The 27,516-nt window shown below is 40.7% G+C and overlaps 1 protein-coding gene across 6 annotated transcripts in view; it reads right to left on the bottom strand.

Moving 5' to 3' along the window:
- The window catches only part of DPP4 (dipeptidyl peptidase 4), a 76,831-nt gene that overhangs the window by 20,503 nt on the left and 28,812 nt on the right, over positions 1 to 27,516 (bottom strand). For all 6 annotated transcript variants that reach the window (XM_059052241.2, XM_059052242.2, XM_067026181.1 and 3 more), the window contains 14 exons: positions 26,714 to 26,766; positions 26,526 to 26,598; positions 25,495 to 25,615; positions 20,586 to 20,746; positions 19,031 to 19,143; positions 12,026 to 12,161; positions 9,930 to 9,974; positions 7,731 to 7,838; positions 7,405 to 7,472; positions 6,399 to 6,452; positions 5,901 to 6,022; positions 4,160 to 4,207; positions 3,816 to 3,914; positions 1,608 to 1,677 (listed from right to left, as the gene is read on the bottom strand). In XM_059052241.2, coding sequence (XP_058908224.1) covers positions 1,608 to 1,677; positions 3,816 to 3,914; positions 4,160 to 4,207; positions 5,901 to 6,022; positions 6,399 to 6,452; positions 7,405 to 7,472; positions 7,731 to 7,838; positions 9,930 to 9,974; positions 12,026 to 12,161; positions 19,031 to 19,143; positions 20,586 to 20,746; positions 25,495 to 25,615; positions 26,526 to 26,598; positions 26,714 to 26,766 — 1,271 coding nt within the window. The remainder of the gene's footprint in view (positions 1 to 1,607; positions 1,678 to 3,815; positions 3,915 to 4,159; positions 4,208 to 5,900; positions 6,023 to 6,398; positions 6,453 to 7,404; positions 7,473 to 7,730; positions 7,839 to 9,929; positions 9,975 to 12,025; positions 12,162 to 19,030; positions 19,144 to 20,585; positions 20,747 to 25,494; positions 25,616 to 26,525; positions 26,599 to 26,713; positions 26,767 to 27,516) is intronic.

Here is a 27,516-nt window from a genome sequence, read left to right on the forward strand (position 1 = left end):
ACTTTGCTAACATTTTTCTCCCTTTCCTTAGGGATGGCAGTCAAAATAACTTTAGTTTTAAACAAAATATTATATGACTTTAATTTTACACTAGATTTTGCAACATTCTAACTTTAAAAAGAAGAAGGCATTCATGAATTTCTTGGGCAAGTAAACATTTTTTAACATGTGAAATGCCTTGGTCCTTTCAATGGTTTTATATTTGGTAGACTAATAGCTTCCCTTAATATTAACTATGTATCAAGTTACCTAACCCTGTAAGATTAAACAACGTCATTTATAAAAATAGAAAACAAAGATTTAGACATATATGAAAATGAAGAAGAAAGTCACTGAAAAGAATGAACACCAAATTTACCATATTTTTTTAACTTTCCTAATGAAGGGGAGATCTAGTCATTACTTACTGGGGAGTCCAAAATATAAAAATATCACTTTTTTTTTTTTAACAAACGCTTGTGTCAAAATATCACTCTTTTTTAGAGGTAAAGGATCCTTGTTGTTTAGTATTGGAGCTAAGGCCCAAAGCAAGTGAGTGCTACTGTAGTCAATATTTGACTAAATTAGGTGTAATGAGAATCAAATAGCGTATCTGGAAGTTTAAAATACCTCTTTCTCTTTCTTTGAGCTTTTATGTTTGGTTTACATGGAACTGTAAACACAGCGGAACAAGGCCGTGTCTGATGCTAATATCTGTATCCCTTCTTTTTTTTTTGCTAGTAGCAACAGGAAAGTATCCCTGAGTTTTCAGTTTTCCTTTCTGTATAATGGGCCCAACAGAACTTACCACATCGGCTTGCTGTGTGGACAAAATAAGGCAAATTACCTGGCATGCAGCAGGCACCCAGCACTTGTATTGGTTTGTTTTGTTTTGAATAAAGGAAATGAGGCAAGTTGGGACAGGAAGAGTGGCACTGTGGCATTATGTGTGAGGTCAGGGCAATTTTGGAAAGATTGAAGGAAAATATGTTCCTCGTAATTATCAAAAATATTTTACAAAGATGCCATATTTAGACCTCACATGAGCTCTTATTTACTGCTCAAAGACTTGTGATTTCAGAACCTTCTCTAGGACTTGGAGAAGTGTGAATTACAATGAATACTTTCCTGTATCACATCTTCTCTTCACCAAAAAAGGGAATGGAAAATACCAGGCATATTTTCAGGAACTAAAGAAAGAGAAACCTGACATTGGAATGAATTAAAGGCTACCAATGGGAGATGTTTGGGCAAATTTGGAGATAAGGAAACTGTGAAGACTGTTAATACCCATCTATTGCTTGTTAAAATGTCCGTGAGGTAAGGATGAACATGGGACTTGAGAATCTCTTTGGAATCCCCTTGGAGTTCAGGGGGGAAAAAAATCAAAACAAACTCCATATGCCATTATGATGGAAGAAGAGTGTCTACCTTCTCCATTAGAAAGATGGTAGAAAACACAGGTTTGGATTTGCAGTTGCAGAATGGAAGAAGAAATATTAAAACTGCTCTACAATGATTCAGGAAGAAAGAAAGAATGCATTTGGCTGTATTTTTCAGTAAGCTGCACCGGGCAAAAGATGTACAATGGTTAACTTCTAAATTATTCCCTTATCTTGAATACTTACACATCTATTAGCAGAGGATATTTCTTGGATTTATCAAAATGAGGAGGCAAGATCATCTGATACCAGAATTCTAAACAAACAGAAAGGTTAATTAGTGAATTAAGAACACTTATTAGCACATGATTTCGGTTCCTTATCTTTATCAGTGATAAGTAGCATGTAGAGTTTAGCAGTTTGTTAAATTAGAATAGAAAAAGAAAACCAATTTGATTCAGCATGTTTTTTCAGATATAAAAATATTCTCTTTCAGGTTAAAATACTAGTTTAAGGTTAAAACAATAAAATTGTTTCTAATGGATCTATTAAATACACTGGTGCCTTGTAAAATAAAAGGGCATCTTAGAATTGCTGATGTTTTGTTTTTATGATTCTGTTCTTTGGCATCTGATCTACTTATCTAGTTTGTTTATGGCTTATGTTCTAAGTTTTCCTCCAAAATGTTTTCCTCTTCTTGAATTTCTTTGAAGATGTTTAGGATTTTTAGTTGGCCTTAACTCTATCTTAAAATTCTGATTTAATAACATTTTTGATATTCTTATTGCCATCCCAGACCGTAAAGCTGAGTTCCCATTTTCAGCTCTGTGTTTCACAGAATGAAATCAGGTTTATATGGGGCAAACTGTTCTGTACGATCTTGTGCAGGTCTGTTTAATTCTCTGTGCTTGATTTAACATCAATTTAATAAAATTTGTTCCTAAATAATAAATCAGTTACCTTTGCTCCCAAATTCAGGCTAATTAGACTAATCTTTAAAAAAAAAAAAAATAGAGCGAGAGATAGAGAAAGAGAGAGAGTTGTTTCATATTTTAATAAGATTATTTCCAGCTTCAGTAGATTTAACCTGTATGGAAAAAAATCCTTATCTCTAGAGCTGTTCTTCCTTATGTTTATCTTTCTTTTGTTTTTTGTTTATTATAATTATTTTAGTTGAAGAAAAAATAAAAGTTTAAGAGTAAAATCTTTATGTAGATAGATTTTTCTTCAATTTGTATTTTGCTGGTTATTTTATGCCTTCTAATTAAATGTGCTTATGAGAACAAAAGTTTTAATCTTTATTATATTTGAGTAGAATGTCAATCAGTTGATAATGATGTTTTTGATAAATATGCCAAAGTTAACACTTGATCTCCCCTTTGTTTGAATCAACACTAGTTGATTGGAAGTATTTTACTTCCTATCTTTTGGAAGATACACAGTCTCTCCTTTGGTGGGGGGTGTCACATCCTAATATTTAATAGGTCACATCTTAATATTCAACACCTTCTGTACCAGATAGCTCTCCAGGACTCTCTCCAGAACTCTAAGTGCTTGCCAGTCAAGCCAGATTCAAGGTCCAGCAGCACTGGCATCACATAGGAGCTTATTACAAACTTAGAATCCTGGGCCTACCCTGACTTGCTGGCTCCAAATATGCATGTTAATTAGGTCCCAGGTGATCCATAAGCACCTGCAGTTTCAGTAGCACTGCTCTAAGCTCTTCTTCAAAAGTACCCTCTACTCTCCGTATTTTTCCTGCCATTTAAAATCGGATGACCTGAGTTTCTTCCATTATTATCCTATATTTTAAAAAGAATCTCAAATAAATCAATCTTGATGGATTCCCCCCCTCCCCTATGAGTTGTTAGCCCTTAAGTGAAAAGACAAGCAAACAAATAAAAATGACAACAACAAAATTACAAGATTTCCTACTCAAAGAAGCCCCTTATTCTTAGTCATCCTTGAACATAATCCATGATCAGGCCACCAGGCCAGGGCCTATCACGGGGAGGAGGTTAGGAAAAATTCAAGACTTCTGTCCTGAGACTGAAGTTTCAACACTTTATAGCCAACCCTATTTTTTTTATACAAGTTATTTTAAATCTGTTTGGGTTAAAGGTAAAATATATTAGGATATCATTAAGTTAAAAACACAATTAATACTTAATAGTAGAATAGAGTTACTAATGGAATGAGACTGAACTAGCAATAATGCATTTTCTCCAAATATTTTCCTCTTAAAATAATACATGTTACATCGCATGGTACTGTATTTTTTAATTTAAAAAAAGTAAAATTAGTGGTTCTTGTGACAGAACATTTCATGGAAAAATAAACTTACGTTAGATTTATGTGTAAAATAAAATACATATTGTCAGATAAACTTATATTTAGTTACATTTTTACTTGTGTTTCCATGAAAAGTTACGTTCCAACAGAAATTTAACTTACTTGTTTTGTGCAAATAAATGAAGTCCAGTTTTTTTGAGGGCATCTGGACATCCTGCAGCATTTTATCCAAAGCTGAATTGTCTTCCAGGACTCTCAGTTCTAAACAAATAATTGAGACAGCAGTCATTTGTTACAACACGAAGAATCTGGATTGTGCAAAGCAATAACAAACAAGTGGGCGATTCCCTGACGGGACTACACCTACTTCAGGTTATAAGCCTAGTGTTCAAGTCATTGTTAAGACACTCTGAAGCCAAAGAAAATCCCATTGTGCTAAGTACATGTTGCTTCTATTCACACACACTTTCCTGAAAAGCAAACCAGGGTGAAATATGAGAAAGTACCTTTATCATTGCTGTTGCTATGCAGAGTATAGAGGGGCAGACCAGGGCCTGTTAACATAATCAGGGGAAAATATATTTTAGAGTTTTGTTTTGTTTTTAAAGAAGATAACATACTTTTCAAAAATAGCATTTGTTACCATTTAACTTTGGTATAATTTTGACACCATTTAGCTTTGATAGAATGAATATCACAGTGGATAAGAAGCTTACTAAGTGTTAGCTGATTTTCCTTTTCCTTAAAATGAACGCAATTTGAGTGTAAGAAGTATTACCGGAGAGGCACAGGGCTCTGGAGAATGAAACAGAAAATGCACCTCTGACCCTGCTGGGCGCCTTGCGCACATTACAATGCCTGAGTCCGATTTCCTCATCTGTGGGCTAAGCCATCCAGACCAACGAGAGCCGCCATCCTTCCCAACTCTAACACCGAGGTCCAGCGAGTACCACAACCTCTCTCAGGCCCCGCCCCCTTAGGGTGGAGCTCCAAAGCCAGGTTCCCTGGCCCCCAAAGGGCAGATTTCCCTCCAGTGCTGCCCCCACTGCGGAGTCCTGGACCAGGCGGCACATCTGCACTGTGCCTGACTTGGATAAGCAGTTCCTTCCTGGCATGCAAAAAGTGTTTTTTCTCACACACCCAGATCTTCACTATTTATCCCAACTGTGGTAGTTGCAGAGTGGAAGGTAATGTATAGAAAAAGCTATCTCGTGAGCTATTTAATTTTGATGCATTTGGATCGTGATATTAATTTTTACATTTGATCAGAACCACAGTGGAGGCATTTTAGGGACCTGGGTTTGAATCCCTGGCTTTCCTGCTTTGTGATGTAAGACAGCATATCTATGCTTCAATCTCCTCACATGTAAAATGAGGATAATAATATCTGCATTATAGTGTTTTCTTTTTCAAGGATCAACAAGATCATGAATATAAAACTTGAGCACAGTGCCTAGTATATGTAAAACAGGTGCCCAAGAAATGGTGACTGGAAACAGCCATAGTAAAGAAATACAAAGAAAATATGATATTAAAGAAAATGTGCCAGTAAAAAAAAAGGTTCGGATAAATGGTTTGGAAACCTCTTTTTGGCGATTCACAGTTCTTTTTTCAGAATATCCAGACTTTTTCTCTCATTTTGAGAAGTAATCTAGCTTAGTGTTAATAGCAGAGGCCTGTGTTTGAATCCCATTGGGCCTCTTATTAGCTGCGTGAGCTGTGAAATCACATTGTCTCTCCTTGTCCAGATTTCTTCACTTAGAATAAAGAAAACAATCATAACAATAGCAACAGAAGATGAAGCTGTGAGCAGGTTGAGTCACAGGCACCACCTACATACATTTTTCTCATTTCAAGGGGCAAGTGCATAAAATTATAATTTATGTTTAAAAATGTACAACATGTATGTGTATAAGGATGAAGTGCCTCTGTCATACATAAGCTCTGGGATGTGCTTTCAGTCTAAAGCAAGCCTCTTGGTTAGAAGGGGAAGGAGAGATGGTTAGCTCACCACATATACATGAGTGAAGGGAATAGGTCTTATATGATATCAAGAACTCAGATTCAATAGGAGAGAACTGAGCAGGGCAGAAACCGGGCACTGAAAGGAAGGCTTCAGGGATGGAGACACTGAGCCAGGAGGGTGGTAAGAAGGTTGTCCATAGAGAGTAGGGGATGCAGGGAGCTACTCGAGAGGGATTTGGGGGTACCCCCTGCTCTCCCTCCCTGTCCTTCATTCATACTTACCAGAACACCTCAGCTGATAGTACTTTGCCTCTTTACTAAATGATACAGAGTAGTACTGACACCTTTCTGGATTCAGCTCACAACTAAGGCACGTCACTTTTGTGTGGTAATTAAGTTGGATTCTGTAAAACCAATGGTGGAAGTTAAGTACTTGATGAAAGGAAAAATGAAAGAAGGAATTGAATAATGCTGTATTCTAGTTTCAAAGATATCAGAATGCCAAAGCAATACTCAGAAACTTTTAAAATGTGAAAAAAAATGCATGAATTCATTCATAATAACCTCAAACCTCCCGTTGTCTGGGAATATCACAAAGCATCTAATAAAGTCATGCTCTTTTGTTGACATGTGGGTTGGTTTATCGAGGAATAAAAGCATTTGATAGTAGTTCCAATGTAATATATTAGGACTAGGCAAAAAATAAAAATAAGAAAACACAAGAGCCAGAAATTGTTCATTAGCTAAAAGGTCAAGTCAACAACTCAATAAAACTCTTACTTATAAAGATTTCTTCCACCTGGCATTCCTTTATGTTCATTACTAATGTAGTATCTGGGAAGAAAACAAATGAAATATATTAATTCTGTTTTTAAGAAAAAGTCAAGTACACTCCACTTAACTCAACACCAAGCACTAATGTTCACACAAGTGCATGTGCATTAGTGCTTGCCCTTCTTTTATCATTCTTTCCTGCCCCCTCATCCTCAGAAACCATTTGTCCCCCAACATCTCTAAATAGGGGATTCCTTTTTTAACAGACTAAAATATCTGAATATGGGGATTACTCCCTTAATTAGAGTGACAAGGAAAAACTCAAAGAAAGTCTTCTTTCAGAATAATATGACTGGACAACTAGTCTAAAGTTGACACCCCATTTATCTACACTGTTTTCCATATTTTCTGTTTCATAACACAAACCACTCGGCGCAGGAGCCCCATCCTCCTGAGAGTGGTAAAGCCACTTCTAAACAGGACCTTCAAAAACTGCTTTGAGCAATGGTAAAACTCCTCCGTGGTGAAACCAATAAAGAATTCTAAAAAGTGCCTAAGATTCTAATGAAAAACAACACTCCCTATCCCATCAATTCATGCGTGGGAGTTGACAGCCTCTGAAAAGCTTTCCATTCGCCGAAGAGTAAGGCCGAGACATGGACAAATACAATAGCCTCTCCAAGCCTTCCAAAAATCCAGTATCAGTTGAAATTTAACAAAATGCCCCTGAACGCTAGTTCAGTGTTCCAAGACGTTTAAGAAAAAGAGACTCCAGCTCTTCTAATGCAAAGCAGGTAAGAGCAAGAGGTAGAGCTGCTTGGTGGCATGGTATCAAGTCTGCTGAGCATATGTGAAAATCATTAAGGCTTCCGTATGTTAAAAAGAAAAAAGTCCTGAACACATTCCAAATAGACTACTCTTTATTTGTAGAAGATTTTTCCATATTTCTGGGCAACGAAAGGCATGATTATGACAAATATATTGATATACTACTGATTATTAGAATACTTACAGGTAATCACTGGTAAGAGCTTCTATCCCAATGACCTCCCAGGCTCCTTTTGTAATAAATGTGCAATTCTGATGGGATTTTTTTAAAAAAGAGGTTTATTAGACTCTCTCTCTCATCAAAGTTAAGGGGAGGATTAAATCATTTACATCAGGAATTGGGATCATCTCGGTTCTTTCCCCCATCCTACCTTACTTCAGATACCACTGGGGTATTTGAATTAGTCTGATTATTGGTACATAGTGATCGACTTTACCAAATCATTTCCACTTCAAGTTAGTTTCAAAAACAGGAGATCAACCCGAAATAAATTATTTAAAAATACTCACTGTCTCATCTGTTTGGAAATGACAAATGTGTTTGTAGCCCTCTTCGTTGCTGATGATCTTGTAGAAGTTATTCCCGTCAGAGGTAAAATGAGGTTCTGCAGGCCTAAACTAGAAAATAATAGGAAACACAAAAGATGTTAAAGTACATTAGCCTCATCTCAGTACAATTTTAGCTTCAGAAAGTCCTCCTACCTATATGCTCAAAACCCATATTTCATTTACTTGTCGACTGCAATCAGAGGGTCTCAATAGAAAATTCTCCTCCTAGAAAATGCAGACAAAAGATCTAACTCCTAGGGAATTTTTGGTGGGGAGTAAATGAAAGAATAAACAAGAAGAGGCTTACACAGGACACTCAACACATAGCAGTGGTTATTGTTACCCTTAGGCATCTTCTGTCTATGGAGGATAACGCTATGGTGTCTTGATATGTGTGAGAAAATTAGCATTAGCCTTTCAGTTCTAAGAAGTTAATTTCCTCGATGTCACAGTGTGCTTTCTTGAAACAGACTAATATTATTTTTGACTGTTTCTAGTTGGAGGTGGTTTGTAATTTGAGGGATTTCCCCCTCCCCCCTGTTTCTTATACATAATTTTTTTGAAAGTCAGACTTAGAAACTCTTTAATCATTTCTGGACTAGATACCATAAGGAATGTCTGTCGTATATTTCATACGGAAACATTCATATAGTTATCATCTCTATTATAAGCCTTTCCATTTTGCTAAATAGGATCAACAATTTACCCAAAAAAAATAGTTGTATGGAAATATAGAACAAAATTTCCATTTTTTACAGTTCGATAAAAGATAGTTCTCAGAACATAATGTCGTTTAAGCAGAAGAGGATCTATCCCAGCCTGAAAGGAATGTATCTCTTTACGACTTCGATTTCCTTACTACATTTGAGAGCAGGTAGGAGATGGTCTTTTAAAACTGTTGGTTCACTTCACTCTCGCTGTTTCCTCGCTCATCAGCTCCCATTTTGGGAAGGAAGAAAAATGCTTCCCTCTTCTATTTAGTGATTCAAAACGAATGCATTTATGGAGCAAGCCGAGGCGTGCAGTACACTTGGTGTTCTCATTACAGAGCTCGGAAACACATTCCCCTCTCTAGACCTGTGTTCACAGCCTTATCTTTTTAATACATTTCCCTGTTTCCCCTGGATGGAGTTGTGCCTAGTAGAAATGTGTGAAAAGTGGCATCTGTCTGGTTAAATACAGAGAGGAAAAAACATATTTTTTTCAAAGAGTCGTGAGGAAGTGTAGCATGTCTCTTGCCATGGAGGAAACCACTTTTCATGTTGGCAAACCTCTCCCCTCTGCCCAATGAATGCCTGAACAAAAAGGACGTGTGAATGCTAGGAGGCTCTGAGCCCAGCTGGAAGGGGTCGCATTTCTGGACCAGGGGGCTGCACCTCTGTGTTCTGGGAGACGAGAAATCCTTACGTTTTTTATGTCACTTTGTTTCCCTCTTAAAGGGGCTTAATAGACGTGGTCATACAAATTAGGGGCAATTCATTCTTCCTCTTTCACACGAGGTGCCATGATGGCTGCAGTGCCTTCGTCGGTTTGCTTCACTCCACGGGCTTGTAGCAACGTGGCTGGTATAAGTCCGCACAAGGTGTAGCGTGAGGCATGGGAAGTCACGGAGGGTCACGTGCTTCCTTGGAGAAAGCTCTGCATCCAAGGTATAGTAAAGTGTGAACCCACGTGTGTATGATTCCTCCAAAGAGAGGTGCATAGCGGGTGTGGTGTGACTGCCACTGCGTCCCTGCGGGGGTGTAGTCCTGCCCCCTGCGTTTGTGCAGAGGCTGAGGGCGGAAACCAGGTTTTCTGCTGCCGAAGCGCCTAACTTCGAACGTGAGGTCAAGGAGGACAATTGGTATCTTGGCTGCCTTTCGGCAACGGTTGCTTTTTAACTTTCCAGGAGCTAGAATTTGCCTCGAATATGTCTTTTGTTTTATCTGCTCTTCTCTTGAATTTTCACTTGTCCTTTTACTTTTTCCAACCAAGCATGTTGTATATTCTCTATAAAAAGACATCTCTACAGGGGGCATTAAAGTATTACATGAAAAAAGGTCAACTGCTGTCTCTATGAATAGCAAATAACATAGAGGCCTCATTTAGTATATCTGCATATTAAATAGCTCTGAGTATCTGATCCATATGACAGAAAACCCCATAACTCTTACAACTTACTCTTCCAACCCAGCCAGTGGTACTCATTTCAATGTGTTGCCGTCCCTAGGGAGGGAAAAATACAGAGAGAAGTGAGATATGAATTCTACTCTTTAGCTGCAATTTGTGGCAATATAAGCAAGATTGTACTCGTAATAAAATAAAGGAAAGCTATCTCCATTCACATATTTGTATTTATGATAGTACCTTTTACCTAGCTACATTAGAACATTTACCTCTCTTGCCTAGAGCTCTGTCCTGGGTGTGTAACTCGTAAGCCATCCTGCAAGCTCCTCCACATTTTCAATTCAGCAAGTACAGAAGTATCTTTCCCTTATCCCCACCAGCTTGTTCGTACTCCTTTGTTCTTCTCTGGGTTAGTGGCACCATTCACCCAAGCCAGAGCCCTGGGAATCACTCCAGACTCCTGCTCTTCTCACAGTAACCCCCTCGGCCCCTATCTTCTAGTTCTTTGACTTCTCTTGTTCTTCTCCGCCATTATTGCCTTAGTTTGTGTCCTGTCGGGTTTCCCAGGTCCATTGCCCTGACCTCCTGGTTGGAGACCACGCTGCTCTGCTCTCCTTCCAGTCTGCCCTCCACCCTGCTCAACCCACAGCTGACCTCATCAGGCAACAGATAGTTCTCTCTCATTATAATTCTTTCCTACTTAAAACCTTGAAATAGCTCTGAGTGTCTTACAAGGTAAGGTCAAACTCCTCAGAATGGTGCCTGAGCCTTAGCATATATCTCAAACCTCAGTTCTCATCACTGTGCCTCTGCCTCAACCCCTAGTCCTGTGTACCCCCAGACCCTGCAGGCTCCAAGCTCTTCACCCCAGATGCCTTTGCACAGCCTCTGCTCATAAGGTCCACATGCCTTCATGCTGCCCCGGATATGACAACTTACCCCAGGCTGCTCTAGTCTCCTCCATGTCATCTCCCATCCCCTTCCGCCTACCCCCAGGCAGGTTGATTATCTTCTTTTGCCCTACATTTCCTTTGTACCTTGATTATACACTTTTAGAGCACATTATCCTGATATTGAGATGATTTAATTGGCAGGAAGCAAAGAGCTTGGTGTTTTAGTTTGGATTCTGGCTGTCATTGTGACCTAAGCAAGCTCCTTAACCTTACTGAGCCCATCTCCACAGTGTCTGGCTACTGTGAGTGTTTAAGAAATGGTAACTATTATTATTGATTTTCATAACAGTCTTCCCTACTAGAAAATAAACATTTTAGGGACAGGCATGCTGCCTAATTTTTTTTTTTTTTTCCCTCCAGAGCTATGCACAGAACTTGGAACAAAATAGATATTCGATGATTGCTATATAAGTAATGAATGAGTGCATCAAGATACAGGGGCAGGCAGTGGGGGGCAGGATTTCTGAGGCAAGAATCTGCCGTCTGCCCAACCAGGGTGGAGCAGGGAGAAGAGGTGTGTGGGCACAGAGCCCATTACCAGAAAAGGGCTTGTAGAGCTGTCCTTGACATATGCCAGCAAGCCTCCCCCAGGCTCTACCCCTCCTGAGGCTTTTGGTCCCAATGGGGCTTTAATTTTGATCCGCGGCCTATACCTTGAGGTGTCTGGGCTGGAAACGCCCCCAGCACTTCAAGGTTGGATTAACACTTGGCGTTGCCTTAATGTTACCACCCTCTCAGCATGGAAGTTATCTATTTACTTTCTAAAGCTGTTTACTGCTGAAAGACAGTCACAGTGTGGTAATAGATTTGTGGCCTCTTGATATTTGTTTTGCTTCACATATACTCCCATTTCCTGAAACAGGCTTCCTTGACGTTGCGGCCCCTGGCTTTCTCGGACTTTGTGAATTTTGACATCAAATTCTATTTTCTGGCTTTCCAATCACCACCACCCTTTTCCCAAGTGATAGTCTCCATAACTAAAACAGTATGACTAGTGAGAGCAGCTGAGCTATAGAAGTACCACCGTGTAATATCAAATTATCTAAAAGTCAGTCAAGACTTACTCACTGCCTCAGGGTCAGACACAGAGAACGAACAGAAACTCAAGCTGTATTTCCTGATAACACTCTCCCTGTTTTCGTACAGCCCTCAGATCACATGTAGCTTTGGAAGCAGAACATCCCGATTCAACTTTACCACTGAGGAAATCCATCTTCCGGTGGACTCATCGTAGTCACAGATATCCATGATTGAATAGTTCTGAATCCTCCGGATCCACTGCAAAGAAATCCTTTCTTCGGTTACCCATGTCACATCACACAAGTAGAAATCCCTGAAAGGAGGGAGGGAAGGAAGGATGGAGGGATGGAGGGAGGGGAGGGAAGGAGAGAAGGGAGGGAGGGGAGAAGGAAAATAACTATTTCCAGACCTTGGTACAAATAGACATTCTGCTCAATGAAATCAGTCTTAATAAGAATACAATTTTAAATAGTTGTTGAAGCCATTTAACACCCTAGTATTTTACCCTTTCTTAACGCTTAAAGTGTAATTTAATTTTGAATGGAAATGCAAATATATCTGACAGGAAGAGCTAACATCCCACAGAGGTGTAACATACATGCCTCACACCATGGCTCAGGACTTTGCAAGTCCACAACTGGCCTTTGGTGGTGCCAGGGTGTCAAGGGTGATATTTTCCCATCTCTTTTCTGCTGTCTGGAGGGACCATTACAGGGAACCCAGGGACACTGGTTTGAGATTTTATTCTTTTCTGGTAATTTGATAGGTTTCTCTAAAACATTCTTCCTACTAGGGAGAAACTACAGTTGACCCTTTTCTCAACTTCATTTAAAAAATGGACTCATCTCTGCAAAGTTTGAAAAACAAATAATTATATCCTACAAATCTTTTCTCAAGTGTCAAAATATAAATCGTGTGAAGAAATTAAGGAAACTTTTGGTATTTTAACATAAATTTATATAAATAGAGATATCTTGAGCAGTACAGCCTCCTCCAATAAAAACCTTTAACAGTGTTTGGAACTACATTTTTAGAGATAAGTGAGATGCATGGAATTCCTAATTTACCTTTCTGCTAGCCTCCCTAAATATTTGCTCTGGATAATTTATTTTATTTTATTTGCTCCCCACACCCTCATGCAATTTTTGTATGACTCTTCTTAAATCATTCCTGTCCAGTGTGTGATCAAAACCTTGCTCCCTTTGGTCAGAAGAATTCCAAAGGAAATTTTTCGTTCCACCCCTTCCCATCTGACCCTATGGCCGTATCCATTCACACTAACATGCTCCTTTGCTCTTTCCTTCACGGGCTGTGCCCACCCCTCCTCTTGTCAAGGCTCTCTTTGCTTGACTGCAAACTCTCTGAGGCTGGGCCACAGCTGTCTGGTTCACAGGGTATCTCCAGGGCCTAGAAGACTACCTGGCACAAAGCAGGTGCTCACGAAAATTCTGTGGAATGCAGCACTGAACAGAGGGGGAAGTCCTGTCCCATCCTCATGACCTAAGTAGCTCTGTCCTTCCTCAGAATTCACAGATCCCTTCCTGTTCCCACTCCCTTCATAGACACTAAATCAAACAACAAATATTTGTTGAGCACTTAGGATGGATCAGGTGCTGGATAAAGCACTTTAAGCCCCTCACCACTTCACCATCTCCCTTTGCGGGGCAGGACAGTCACTGCGTTAATACTCCCAGGGGTACCCGGACCTCCAGGCTGTCTCTGCTGCAGGTGGCAGGCACTGAAAGAAGACCAAAACCCCTCACCGAGCAGCAAAGCACCACCTTCACACAAACAGGGACTCCTCTCCATTTCAGTCCTTCCTCTTGCTTATTAAGAACTGTACACTGTCCAGTCTGTACGACTGGTGTCCCCTGAACACCCTATGAGGTTTGCCACATGCCTCCCTTTGTCAACCTGCCCTTCAGTCTGAAATGACTGTCATGCTTTAACTTCTTCAGGATTTACTCAAATATCCCCCACCCGTGAGGCTTTCTTGAAGACCCCCTCCTTCTACACCGCTATCACGGGTTTCATGGCGCTTATCACGAACCGCCAGGCTGCGGAGTCTGAGAGGGTGAATGCTGTTTCACCGGCCCAGGAGCAAGGGCGCCTCATCTAGTCTAACTGCCCGGTACTGAGTCCGGGGCAGAGGCGTTAAGTGAGAAAATGGAAAGGCAAACCAGTCTTCCGGGGTGGGGTGGGGTAGGTGATAAATACTTGCAAAGAGAATGGAAGAATGAAACGTAACATAGGAAACCAAAGTTTTTGAAATGAACTCTCTAGACCTGGGGTTAGAACAATTTTTCAGAAAAGGGCCAGTCAGTAAATAGTTCCAGCTTTGCAGGCTACATTCTCTCTGTCACAGCTACTCAACTCTGCCTTGGCAGCACCAAAGCAGCCAGAGACGGTGCGTAATGTATGAGTGTGGCTGCGTGCCAACGAGATGCTGAGATTTAAAGTTCATGTAAATTTCACCTGTCACGCAGCATTATTCTTCTAATGATTTTTCTTCCCAACCATTCACAAAAGTAAAAACCGTTCTTACCTGGGGGACCATCTAAAAATGGGTGGGGGCAGGATTTGGCCAGCAGGCCCAGGGGTGCTAAGTCCTGTTCTATCCCAGTAGTTCTTATTGTTTTATGTACCTGTCTCTAGGGGGAAAAAGGGTAGCATGGAGTCTGTGGCCAGCGTTGGAAGGATGCCCTCTTCCCTGGGTGATTCATTGAATTAATCACTCCACCGTATGCAGTTGCTCTTAGTAGTGGTTTTCTTTCCAGGTAGTAATAGGTACCTTATTTTAAGTATCTTTAATATACCCAAAGAAACATTTACACGAATTAGGGGAATTAATATCACACAACAGACCTTTATTACATGCCTACTCTTTGCAAGGCAGCAGCCAGTTTACAAAGGGATACCCTGTGTCATATGACTCTCAAGCACAAGTCTCTCCCAGTGCATTCAAATATGATTTGCTTTATAAAATTCAGTTATTCCGTCTATATACACTCTCGAGGAATAAATAGATTTCATAGAGTGAGGAGTTTTATCCTGAAAAGAATTAAGAGGTTGAAGCTAACCAGCAATGTTTACCAGAGGGACGGGTGGAGGTTCTACAGAGGGAACGACAGGGAGCAGGAAATCTGAAGCCAACTACTTATTTTGAATCCTGATTCCAACCCTGTCCAGTGTGTGACCTTGAACGAGTGACCTAACCTCTCTACACTTCTGTTTACTTGTCTGCAAAACATGAACTCTAACATTCCTCCAGCATAAGGGGGTCACGAGCTTTATGTCAGCTCTTAGATGAGTTCCTGGCCCAGAGTAGACTCCACGTGGGTGTGAGCTCTCCTTAGGTACAGAAATTACGTCATTGCTTTAGTATTAAAATCAATCGTATTCCTCTTGGACTAATCCTGTTCCAGAAGTTCAAAGAGCTTGTTGAATCACTGTGTCTGACCTGGGAAAGGCAGTCAGTGGCTCAAGGGAAGGCCAGGCTGCCTGTACGGTCCCTGGTTCCTCTTCCACCCCTCCCCCAACCACTCTAACCAGTCTTATTCTGTCTCCCCTCACTTCCAAATCCTAAAGAGAAACTGATTAAAGAGAAGTGTGTTTATATAAGAATTCAAAATTTACACCCCGCTCCACTGGTGGACCGCCTTTATGGAGCCCTCACGGGATGCAGAGTACACCTTGGGCTGTGGAGAGTGACAAAGGTAGTGGAAGATACAGGTTCATGAACCTTTGATCTAGAAATGGGCAGGGAAGATGCCAGATGCATGTGAGTTTCCTGGCAGACTTCCCAAATTCCTTCACTCAATGTTTTCAAATGGGGAAAAGTTGCTTTTAAATGGCTGATTGCTGAACCTGAAGCATAATTTTTGGCTTTTAGTAGATAAAGTTATTTAGTACCAGGAGACCCACTAATCATGTTGAAGGGCTTTCTTCCCACCTCACCTGCCCCTTTCCACTAGGCCACTTTAGAAAAGAAGAAGACTATTTGGAGTCCACTTTCCTAAAACAACCCTTGGAAAATGTGTGCATGTGTGGGGAGAGCCTCATCTTCCTGTAGGATATCAGCTGCTGGATGCTCTGTGATGAAAGGATGAGGCCTAAGAAGAAAATGAGTGATGGGTGCGCGGGCAGAGGAGGGCCTGGCTCCAGGAGCGAGTGAATTACTACAAGACAGAGCAGAAGGTGCTGGGCAGCCGAAGAGGCATAACTTGCCCGCATTAACTTGGCCCTGCTGATCTCTGCATGAGGCTAGAAAATGAAGCACCACCGTATACTGGAACATTTTTCTCCAGAGGGGCCCTCAAGCCTGGTTTTTGCAGTTTCATACACAGCACATTCCTGTAGCATTTCCAGAAATGCTTCTTTGGTGAAATACGTTCCCCAGAAAATACCCACAGTGAGTAAGGCAACCCTCACCATGAGTGTGGCGTAAATAACTGCAAAGAACAAAGACTTAAGGATTCATTCATATAGGGTGAAAAGTAAGTCCTTAAACTGCTTAAGTTTCCTGAGCTCCGAAATTCACAACTGTGCCTTGGAAAGTGATTTCTAAGTGGGAAAGATGCCATTTCTTCATCTGTGAAATGGCCGTGAAAATGACACCATAGGCAGCATGTGGGTAATAAATGAGACAACGTGAGCAGAGCACCAGACACAGTCCCCAACATAGGAAGCACCCAATACATTTTAATTCGACTATTCTATTACTCTGGCCCAGCAAGTGTGGGCCTCTGTCCTAGTCCCAAGCTCCCATGCTAAGTTGCTGTGTGATTTTAAGCAAATGGGTCTACCTCTCTGAGCCTCAGATCTCTCATCTGTGTCTCACAGAGGTGTTCTGAGTGTGTTCTGGAACCCCGGTAGGTTCTGTCGATTCTGAGACTCCTGGGGGAAGGAGAAGGCACAGGGGCTGGGCCTATAACCCGAGCAGCCACCTGCCGTTTGCTTACTGGCACCCCACCTCTGTTGTATCTCACTTGCACAAAGGTTTCTCGCTCCTTAAAAACATTTGTAAGGTCCAAAGCCCCTTCCAGATCTAAAATCTTTCAGCGCGGGAGCTCACGGCTCATCCTCCCTTCAGACAGATGTTGGGCATAGACCAAGAGGGCACGCAGGGTCTGTTGCTCTTTCCTGGGCAGCCCCGAGCTTGTGCATGCTCGGTGATCCACTCCAGTCCTTCTCCTCCCCACCGTGCCCTGTCCAATTCACTCATTCTCCAGGATGCTTTCTCTGATCCCCGGGCTCACGGAAAACCCGTCTCCCCCTCCTCAGACTGCCTCCAGCCTTTTGTTTATGCCTCTGTCATAGGCGCTTTGGGAGTCATTTATTGACATGTTTTATATCCTCCACCCCATCCTAAGTGCCAGAAGGCAGACTCAGCCCTACAGGACATCTGTGAGTATAAATAGCGGGTGCTTAATCAATGCTGATGGAAGAGATGGCTGGACAGGACCAAAGAGCAGATTTTAGAACCTAAAAAATACTTTTTAGTTGACTGATAATTAATTTTCCCTCAGAATAAACAGGTTAATATAGATATGTCTAAGCAAGTAAATGAATTAATAACCACAGAGCAAAGCCTCCAGCATGCCTGATGCAGTAAATGCAACCCTGAGAAGGAAAATGCTTCCATATGGCTCTGATGATACTTCAGGCATCTGAGGGCACCAGCTGAATTCACACAGAGGGAGAGAAAGGTACCTCGAAGAAGAGTGCTTACAAGCTCCTTCTTTCAAGTCAGAAAGATTTGAATACAGCCCCCTACTGGGTCATTTTCTTAACCTCTAGGCCTCATTTTCTTATCTGTAAAAGAGTCATATAATAATAGTTGTTGGAAAGAGTTACTTAAAGACTAATAAGATAAAGCATGTGATGCCCTGTGTCTGGCACACAGAGAGTGCTCAATAGATGCCAGTCATTATTTAGAAGCAATGATAAAACCAACATAAGTAATGGAAAACAAGAGAAAGCAACCTGATGGCCAAAAGTTTCATGCAGTTTGGTGTTTACAGGAAAATAATGGAGAGGCTGAGAGTTTCAAACCACCAAGGATCATTCAAGCAAATGACATCTGGAGGCACATCGGTGTCACGGGGGTGCCTATAATTAATCCACGGTTTCCCTGAATTACTCGAGGTCTAAACAGGCCCCGCAAACCCCCGTGTGATCTGAGCTTCCCCCCATCACTCCCCTCTCCACTCAGATGCTCCAGACTCTGTGGCCTCCTTGCAGGGCCCCTACTGCACCAAGCACTCTCCCTCTGCAGGGGCTTTGCACCTGCTCTTCCTCTGCCCGGATACTGCTTCCCCAGCTCTCCATGTGGCTAGATCTCCCCCTCTTCCTTCACATCACTGCTCACAGGCCTCTTATTAGAGAGACCTTCCCTGGCCTCCCCCCAACCATCAGCATCACGGCTGCCCTCCTTTGATTGTCTTCACAACGTTTCACATAACTTTATTTGTTTACCTGTTTGTCGTCCACCTCCCCTACTTGAGTGGAGGCTCCATGACACCAGAGGCTCTGGCTGCTCTATTCATTCTGCAGCCTCACCCCTGGAAGCACGCCTGGCATGAAGGCATGAAGTTGGAACTCAGCAAAGAGTGTGTATGGTCAGGCCACCCAAGATGGCTGTTCTCTTGCTCTCTGTACATCCCCTGCTCGACTAGTGCCTGCTCCACCTAACACCTACTCCCCTGAGTAACCTTCCTACAAACTTGCCCCAGGCTCCAGCCAGTGACTATTCTTAACAAAGGGGAGGTGAGGGGCGTGCCTCTCCGCTGGTTTCCTTGGTAAATAATGAGCCAACCTGATGTAATCCTCCCTGTAACCGGCAATCTCCTCTTTCCCCTGGGAGCGAAGCCTGCTGCCATGTCCTGCCCACTGTCCACAGCAGCACGCCGTGCGGCGTCGCTCCAGGACCTTGCTTCAGATGTGTAAGCTTCCGCACCCATTAAACCACTGATGTCTTTGTTGCTGACTCCGTGTTCCTTCTTTGGTCTTAAAGTTGGGCAAGTGCAGCCCAATAGAGTGGTTGAATGGAAGGATGAATGACGGGCCGGGCCAGGTGACACCATGAGACACTGCCATTGATTCTGCTATTCATTTTGAAAGTGTTCTCCCTGGGAGCTGTGGAACTGTTTACAACACAAGCATTTGGGTCAAGAGTCTTACCCTATTAACACGGAAGCAGGAGGAATGATTTGTTGGGAAGTTGCATTGATGTCTGGGCTGAGAGTGGCGGTATTTACAACAAAGAAATTTACAGTTGGGTTCACAGCTCCTGCCTAGGAAAAAACAATCACAGAATTGGTATTGACAAAAGATATATACATAACATCATCACACAAGTTTAAAACTGTACAAAAATGTCTGCAGTATGGCCATAAAAGGATAAACAATCAGACACTTTCAAACAATGTAATACAGATAAAATGCACATAAGGGAGAGTCATGAAATGCAACCTTCTCATGTTCAGACAGAAATACATATATGACTCCCATTTGAGTAATGAATGCTCATCATTTATGCACTTTGAGCAAAAAAGGATAAACTTGTTAAAATCAATTCTTTTAATTTGTAAATATGCCCTGACTCCCGAAGACAAGACGACTGATGGCTGACCACTAGGAAGAATCCCTGGGTTCAGCCAAAGACACAATCCCCCAGGAAAATTAGTTTACCTGAGCCGAGAGCCAAAATGCTAATTAGGAAGCCATCACTTCCACTCCAAATTCAGGTTCAGTACTTTGGAGTTTTACAATCAATATTATGACAGAAATCTATAAAATCGTTTTGCATATACACATAGATTTTCAATTGACAAATTAGTTAGAAATAATATGATATTTTTAGTGAGAACACTCTATGGTATTTCTTTGCCAGTTGCACTCTTCAAAAAATAACATTCCACTGAAAATACATCTCCATATTTAGTCTCTGATTTTTTTTTTTTTCTTTTAACTTCCTCTGTCTCCCTAAAATGGCAGCTCTTCATAAAGCAAATTGAGGGAGTCGGTAAAAATAAAAATCCCTTTTCCCAGATTGCTTACAACAAAAACACTTTCCTATTAGATTTTCCTATAGATGATACTGTGGCCATTGTTATTATGACACTAGTGAAGTGAAGAATCCTGGTTCCTTCCTAAACTTCCCTCTTCCTTGGCTTATACTGCTTAATAAGGCTCTTCAGTTTTCATAAACATGCATACCAGAGGGGGAAACAGTCTTGAAAACCAAGACATGACACTATTATTCCAAATGTAGGACGGGTGAAATTTACATTAGTGCCAAATCTATAATAGAACTACTAAACTCGTCATGTATCTGTTTGTTAGTAATACAACCTGATATATAACCCCGCTCTTCAACTTTATCTAGGGCACAATCCAACTTTTACAAATGAGATGAGCTTGTGATTCAATCACAGCCTCTCTTTTCCTCCTTTCAAACATTTTCATTCCCCCTACTTCTTTCAAAAGCATTTTCCCCATCTTTTTCGGCTTGTCATTCTTCAAAGTTTTTGGAGAAATTACAAAACCTTAAATCACACTCTTTCCTGGGATAATAAAAATACTTTAAAATTGCCACATGCTGTTGACTTCAGCAAGAGTAATCACACAAGCTGTTGAAGAGAGACTGACAATATTTTCATTAGCAGGAAAGGATTAAATGAAACCATTCTCTTCCCATCAAATCACGGAACCACTATATGAACGGAGCACAGACCTTTGGATAAGGAATCTGCATGGTCTTTGGGTACTGCAGTGACTCATCAGAGTAGAAGGAGTATTCAATCAGGGGGACTTGTGTGTCGTTAAATTGGGCATATGCTAAAAAAGTGCCGTTTGGAGACCACCACAGAGCGGAGTAAGTACTGAAGACTTCCTCTGAAAAAAGACAGAAATTGTTCTGTTACAAGAAGTAGCTGATAAATTGGCTTTGGCATTCAAAATATTGTTCTCATTAGCTTTAGTAATTACAGTAGAGTTCAACTAATGAACCACTTTGCATTTGCTGGGCTTCCAAAATCAGAGTAATACAAACGAATAAAAATAAAATCTTCAAGGATAGAGCTGGATTGTAAAAATAAGTAACCCGTTGGACCATTTTTGAATATTTTAGCACACAATATTTAATATAAACTCTACATTTTTTTCTTTATCTTATAATCCTCTAAATTTATGCCGCAAAACATACTAAAAGTAAATTTCACACAAGGGGCTGATTCTCCTTTCTAATTTTCAAACAGTCAACATGCCAGCATACGCTCCCCAAGTGGGATCAGTTTGTACTGAGCCCGCAGGGTACTGGTGGGTGGTGTGTGGCTCCAGGCTATCAAACCAATATGGTGCCCAGAGTTTACTACTCTTGGCACAAAAGGCGTGAGAATGATGGATTTAGAATGGAAGGGAGCTCCATGAGACCCCTACCAAGAAGCACCTCCTTTGTCTAGTCTAGAAACTGAAGACCCCCTTGGATTAACACCCTCCTCTGGTCTATCAGCTGATGGGTGAGGGAAGACGGTAAGATGGAAGCAAAATGAAAGGAAAGGTTTTCCTTTCTTGAACAATGTTGCACTTGTTCTCACTTTCTGGCAAAGGTAGCTCCTTCCTATGTTTATTATGGAGTCTATTCATGGGACTTCCAGTCTCTGCCTCTTAAAATGCCAAAACCTCTTTTACCAAGTGGGAATAGAGGATTCAAGTAGACTTGATGGAGCCTCCTAGTCCTTTACAGAGTTAATCCACACATTTCATGCTCTGCTGCAAGAGGAAAGGTAAAAGCAAAAGCACAAAAACTTGAATATTGGGCTTCCCTGGTGGCGCAGCGGTTGAGAGTCCGCCTGCCGATGCAGGAGACACGGGTTCGTGCCCTGGTCCGGGAAGATCTCACATGCCGCGGAGCGACTAAGCCCGTGAGCCATGGCCACTAGGCCTGCGCGTCCGGAGCCTGTGCTTCGCAATGGGAGAGGCCACAACAGTGAGAGGCCCGCATACCGCAAAAAAAAAAAAAAAAAAAAAAAAACTTGAATATTAGAGTTAGGAAATCATTTATCCCAATCACTTTTCTGATTCTTATGGCTTCTTGACAAGTTTCTTCCAAATGCTTGTTTTCAATTATGACAATGGTAATGGTAGTAGGAGTAACAGTAATAAAAATAACAATAATAATAAAATATAATAATTATAATGATGAGCAGCTGCCATTTAATGCCTGCTGACCATACACTAATAAGTAACTGGCATCTATTATCTCGGTTAATCCTCACAATAACTTCTTGTGCAGATGAGCAAAGGGGCAGGCAGGCTTAAAGAGAGTAAGTAATTTACTCAGGAGCACATGAACAATAGTTGCTAAAATCAAGAATGAATCCAGATTTGTCTGGTTGGAGTCCATCTTCTACTGTTCCTTCCTGCCTATTTCAGCACTTCAAGTAACAGAAAACCTTCTACTTGATCAGGCAGCCTGCTCCCCCTTTGACTGCGTTATACCTATATCACTGAGTTACATTTATGCGGCAATTTAGAATTTGCAAAACACTTATCTAATTGAACGCTGGGTGAGTCTATTCATAGGCTCTTTTACAGAGAGGACAATGAAGGTTTAGAGAGATAGAGTGAACTGACAGAGACAAGAAGGCAGGCCTTGTGATTCTAAGCCAAGGGGGTTTCTCACTAAGAACTTCTTCATATACTGAGTTCATGTCTTATTCCTTATAGCTTCTACCCATTGGTTCTAATCTAAGATCAAGATGCAATTACATAAAATGAATACAATGACAGCAAGGTAATGCTTTGTAAAATCACTTTTAAGTACAGGTGGCAGGTAGGAGTCTATGTTTTGGATTAGTAGTTATTTAGAATACTGAACACTTTATCTATCTACCTATCTATTTATTTAATTTTCGTTTCCATTATGGTTTACCATAAGATATTGAATATACTTCCCTGTGCTATACAGTAAGACCTTGTTGTTTATCCATTCTATTTATAATAGTTTGTATCTGCTAACCCCAAACTCCCAATCCATCCCTCCCCCACCCCCCAACCTTGGTGACTACAAGTCTGTTCTCTGTGTCTGTGAGTCTGTTTATGTTTCGTAGCTAAGTTCCTTTGTGTCATATTTTAGATTTCACATATAAGTGATAGCATATGGTATTTGTGTTTCTCTTTCTGCCTTACTAGAATACTGAACACATTTTTCCATATCAATGATGTGTCAAAACCATTATTATAAAACGACACTGGTCAAACTCAAAGTCCTAAGAATGAAGGGATCATGGGTAAGGAGAAAGAAGAACAAAGAAAGAAGGAAAAGACATCCAGCCCTTCCTGAAGTTGGCTATGAACACGACGGCTGTCTATGGTACTCCCACCCCCATCCTGTGATAACTCCCATCCTGCCACTCACTTTGAATTTCCTTAGGTACCCCTGGGACCTAGTTTCCTCCCTCTAATAGGATACTTAATTCACTTCATGACAGTTTTGTTGGCTTCTTTGTCTCTCTCTGGGCTGAATTCCCTGAGAGCAACAGTTGGGTAGCATTTGTCTCTGTGTCCCCAGCACCTGGCACAGCACCTTGTAGGTGGTTGAACTCAATGTGAATTGCACTGAATTAATCACAACCCCCCCCACCCACCCACTGTCAACATTACTGCCTCAGGGGAGTAAGGAGTGCTCCATCTCCCTAAATTATTTCCTTCTCTATCCCCTCTCATCTCACTAAAATTCTCGTTTTCAGCTCTGGGTTAGGTAAACTACATTCATACTCAAAAGCGACTGTAACGTAATTAACTTCAATCTAGGATATAAAGTATTAGCCTTTTTTTTTGAAAAAGAAAACACTTATTAACTAAAGTAAAATAATAATCAATTAGAAAATCATAAAATAAAGTGAAAACAGAGAAATTGAGAGAGAAAGCTATTTGGGGACCCAGGGTGGGGTGGCAGCCCAAGTCCCAGAATATAGGCTCCTCTGTGAGTGTCCCTCCCCAGTGTGGCACATGGCCCTGTTTAGACCTTGCAGCTTTGTTTGTCCATTTACTTATGAACCTACAGATTCTCAAAATGTACTCTCTTTTGATCCCAACGGGTCTTCATGGCTACAGTGGAGAGGGTGGCTCCAATAGGAAGGTGATTGGATATATGGAGAAGCAGGTGTGCCCTTTTCTAAGTATGGAGCATTCGTAAATGTACAAAACCAATTGTAGGAATTTCCCTGTAGGGACTAAAGTCCCGTTTTTAGAGACAGGCCCACATTGGAACTGTGAAGCCATTCTTCTGCTTGTGAATGGCTTAGTCATGAACAGGCAAAATGAGATCCCTCCAGCTATTATCTACCTTAGAAAGAACCTTAGTGTCGGAGTGTTTTTATCTTAGAGCTGCCCAGCTGTTCCAAGGAAGGGTCAGTGACAGCTTTGGGAAGAGGCTTTATCCAGCTCACGTTGGGGGTCCTGGAGGTTGTGTTGTGCTGTCCAACAAGTGTTAAAGATGTTTTTCAATATCTAAGTGACAAGTAATAGTAAATTTCATTGTAAGTTTTAATCAACACTTGTTTCTGGGCCATGGGCATTTCTTTCTTTTAAAGTGTTTCCTGTTGTTCTTATAATGTTATCCACTTAACTGATCTCGATTTGAACTAGTAAGAACCGAAATTAAGTCATGAAGAAAAACTTATTTTTTTTAAGTATGAAGAAGAAATAACAGGATAAAATAAGGATGAGTCTTTAATAAGGATGAGGCAATCTTATGAAGGGTTTGGAATAGCCTCAAAATGCTTTTTACCTTGGCAAATATAGACATGAATAATGTTTTCCTAATATTTTCTAAAACTCTTTATCCTTAAAGAGAGAATCATTCTTTTTAACTTTTTCAGTTCTGGTTTTTGAACCCATTTTTTCCTAAGTCTTTCTAATTATTTTTTTCTTCTTTAGAAATAGGAAATGCTAATTTGTTCAAGTTCCAATGAACACATATCCTCTATTAAAAAAAAGGCATTTTCTTACCCTTGACTCCCCAATCTCCAGACAATATTTTGTCATCTTTTGGAATGTTCTGGGAGTATTTCGTTTTCTTTAGTAACTTCTGGGTTAGGTAGGCCCGGTTCGAGAAACATCTGATATCAATCTGGAGGCTTTTATGCCCCAGTAAAGCAGAAAAGCTACCTACACAGAAAGGCCCTTTTGTAGTAGTAGAGCAAAGACAATAGGAGCATTGAAGAGACAGTGAGGATGTAGCAGCAGTAGCCACTGTGAAGAGATTCTTCGTCTATGAGATACCTAGTGTTATGAGTGCTAAAGGAGATTTGATAACATTTTTTTTGTGTGTGTGCCGTACGCGGGCCTCTCACTGCTGTGGCCCCTCCCATTGCGGAGCACAGGCTCCAGACGCGCAGGCTCAGCGGCCTTGGCTCAGGGGCCTAGCCGCTCCGCGGCATGTGGGATCTTCCCGGACCAGGGCACGAACCCGCGTCCCCTGCATCGGCAGGCGGACTCTCAACCACCGAGCCACCAGGGAAGCCCTGATGACATTTTTAAAATGTAACTTATTTTGAATGCCATTGAATTTCCCCCCATTTTACCTGTTTTTGAAAACGTACAGATTTTCTGATTTGAAAAAGCTTTAATGTCTCTACCTTCATAAACCCAGTCAGTTATTCCATTATAGATTACATCTTCTTTCCCAGTCCATGTGATCCTCTGACTTGGCGAATTTGGTTCATTTTTGACATAAATATCATTTTTCCAAACGTATGCCTAGAAAGATTGGAAAAAAAGATTGATACATAATATGTTTTATCCTGGATTTTAAAAAACTTATCAATTATTTTTTTAACATCTTTATTGGAGTATAATTGCTTTACAATGTTGTGTTAGTTTCTGCTTTACAACAAAGTGAATCAGTTATACATATACATATGTTCCCATATCTCCTCCCTCTTGCGTCTCCCTCCCTCCCACCCTCCCTGTCAATTATTTTATCCTCAAAGAATATTGTTATGCACGTGTAATGATTACCTAAGCTTATTCCATTGGGCAGGAGGAAGAGTCATTTACTCCCTCCCCTCACATTCTTAAATTATAAGTATAGATATAGAAGCCCAAGAAGCAGCTCACAACCACGCTATTTGGATACTAAAGTGTATGCGAAGCCTGGGAAGACTGACCACTTCTATAGCATGATGTGTGCTATGCATTTCTCTCCCGGGAAGGTGCGTAGATGTAGGGCAGCTGCACGCCCAGAGAGTGAAGTCAACTACAGATAAACAGTCTGTCTTCCTGTTTAGATTTTTCTGGACTTCTGACATTCTCCTAAGACTATAGCACATGAAGGTATATCTATAGTGACATACAGAAAGTCACAGAACTATCAGAAAGCAGGAACGCCTCAAAAAAACAAAACAAAACCCAAAGTGCAACAGAATTAGAATTTAAGAGTTTAATGAACATTCTCCCAGTAAATAAACAATTCCCTAACAGTAGTTCAGAAACTTTCAGGAATTGTATTCACTCTGTTAGACTAATAAAGTATTATTTTAGGCAATAAAACTCTATTTGATAGTGATGTACTGGCTTCCTAAGTATCTGCTCTATATCATGGTTAGCAGCTTCTGCATGTGAGAGATTTGAGCCATTATTTTTCTGACAAGGGGAGAGACTCACTAACCAATTTATGACCCACTGGTGACCATGTGATGCACTGTGTGTTGTTTGGGATTCTCTCTTCTGTAATTAGCTGCCTGGAAAAAGATAAAGAGATACATTTCCAAGTGAATAAATCAGTGGAATTTCTTTTCTTTTTAAATTATTATTATACTAGAAAAGCATAACAGATTTTGGGAGGAAGTCACTGACCTCTTATTTAAGTCATAAATGTCATACGAAGCTGTGTAGGAATGCCTCCATTGCTGCAAGAAAACCAAACATTTCAGGCTTCTGTGATTCTTGGTAGTTTGACCACTTGCTATAGGAGCCCAGCTGAGAGATAAAGCTGTATAACATTGTATAATTCTCAAATTTTATATCTTATAATTCCCTATCTAGATTCTTAAAATTTTGGAATTAGAAAATATCTCAGAAATCATCTAGTACAAACTCCTCTGGACTTTTCTCTGACCTCAGCTCTGCAAAGGAGACTTCACAGGACCACAGTGGGCTGAGGTGACACTTCCTGTGGCAAACATTCTTCCCAGCACTTACCACAGTAATGTTAAGTTCACCTGTTTAAGAAAATGCAAATTTTCCCTTTTCAACCATTTTATTGGCAAAATACCTTAAAGATCTCTAATTCTATTGCTGGTAGTGATGGGTAGAGATGTTTACTTTCCTACATTGATCATGAAAATATAAAGTGTTACAGAGTTTTTGAAAGCCACCTGGCAATATGTCTTAAAATTGAAATACATATACCATCAATATTTTAAATAACCATCTCAAGAATCTAAAAAATGAAAAGCAAACCAAATCCAAAGAAATTAGAAGAAAAGAAGTAATAAAGGTAAAAGCAGTAATCAAATAGAAAAAATACAATAGAGAAAAATCCGACAAAGCTAAAAACTGGTTCTTTGAAAAGACTAATAAAATTACTAACACAGAGTAAGAAAAAGAGTATGAATGAATAATATCAGAAATGAAAAATGGGATACCACAATGGGCAC

The sequence above is a fragment of the Kogia breviceps genome, chromosome 2 (genome assembly GCF_026419965.1).
Source record: "Kogia breviceps isolate mKogBre1 chromosome 2, mKogBre1 haplotype 1, whole genome shotgun sequence".
Lineage (NCBI taxonomy): Eukaryota > Metazoa > Chordata > Mammalia > Artiodactyla > Physeteridae > Kogia > Kogia breviceps.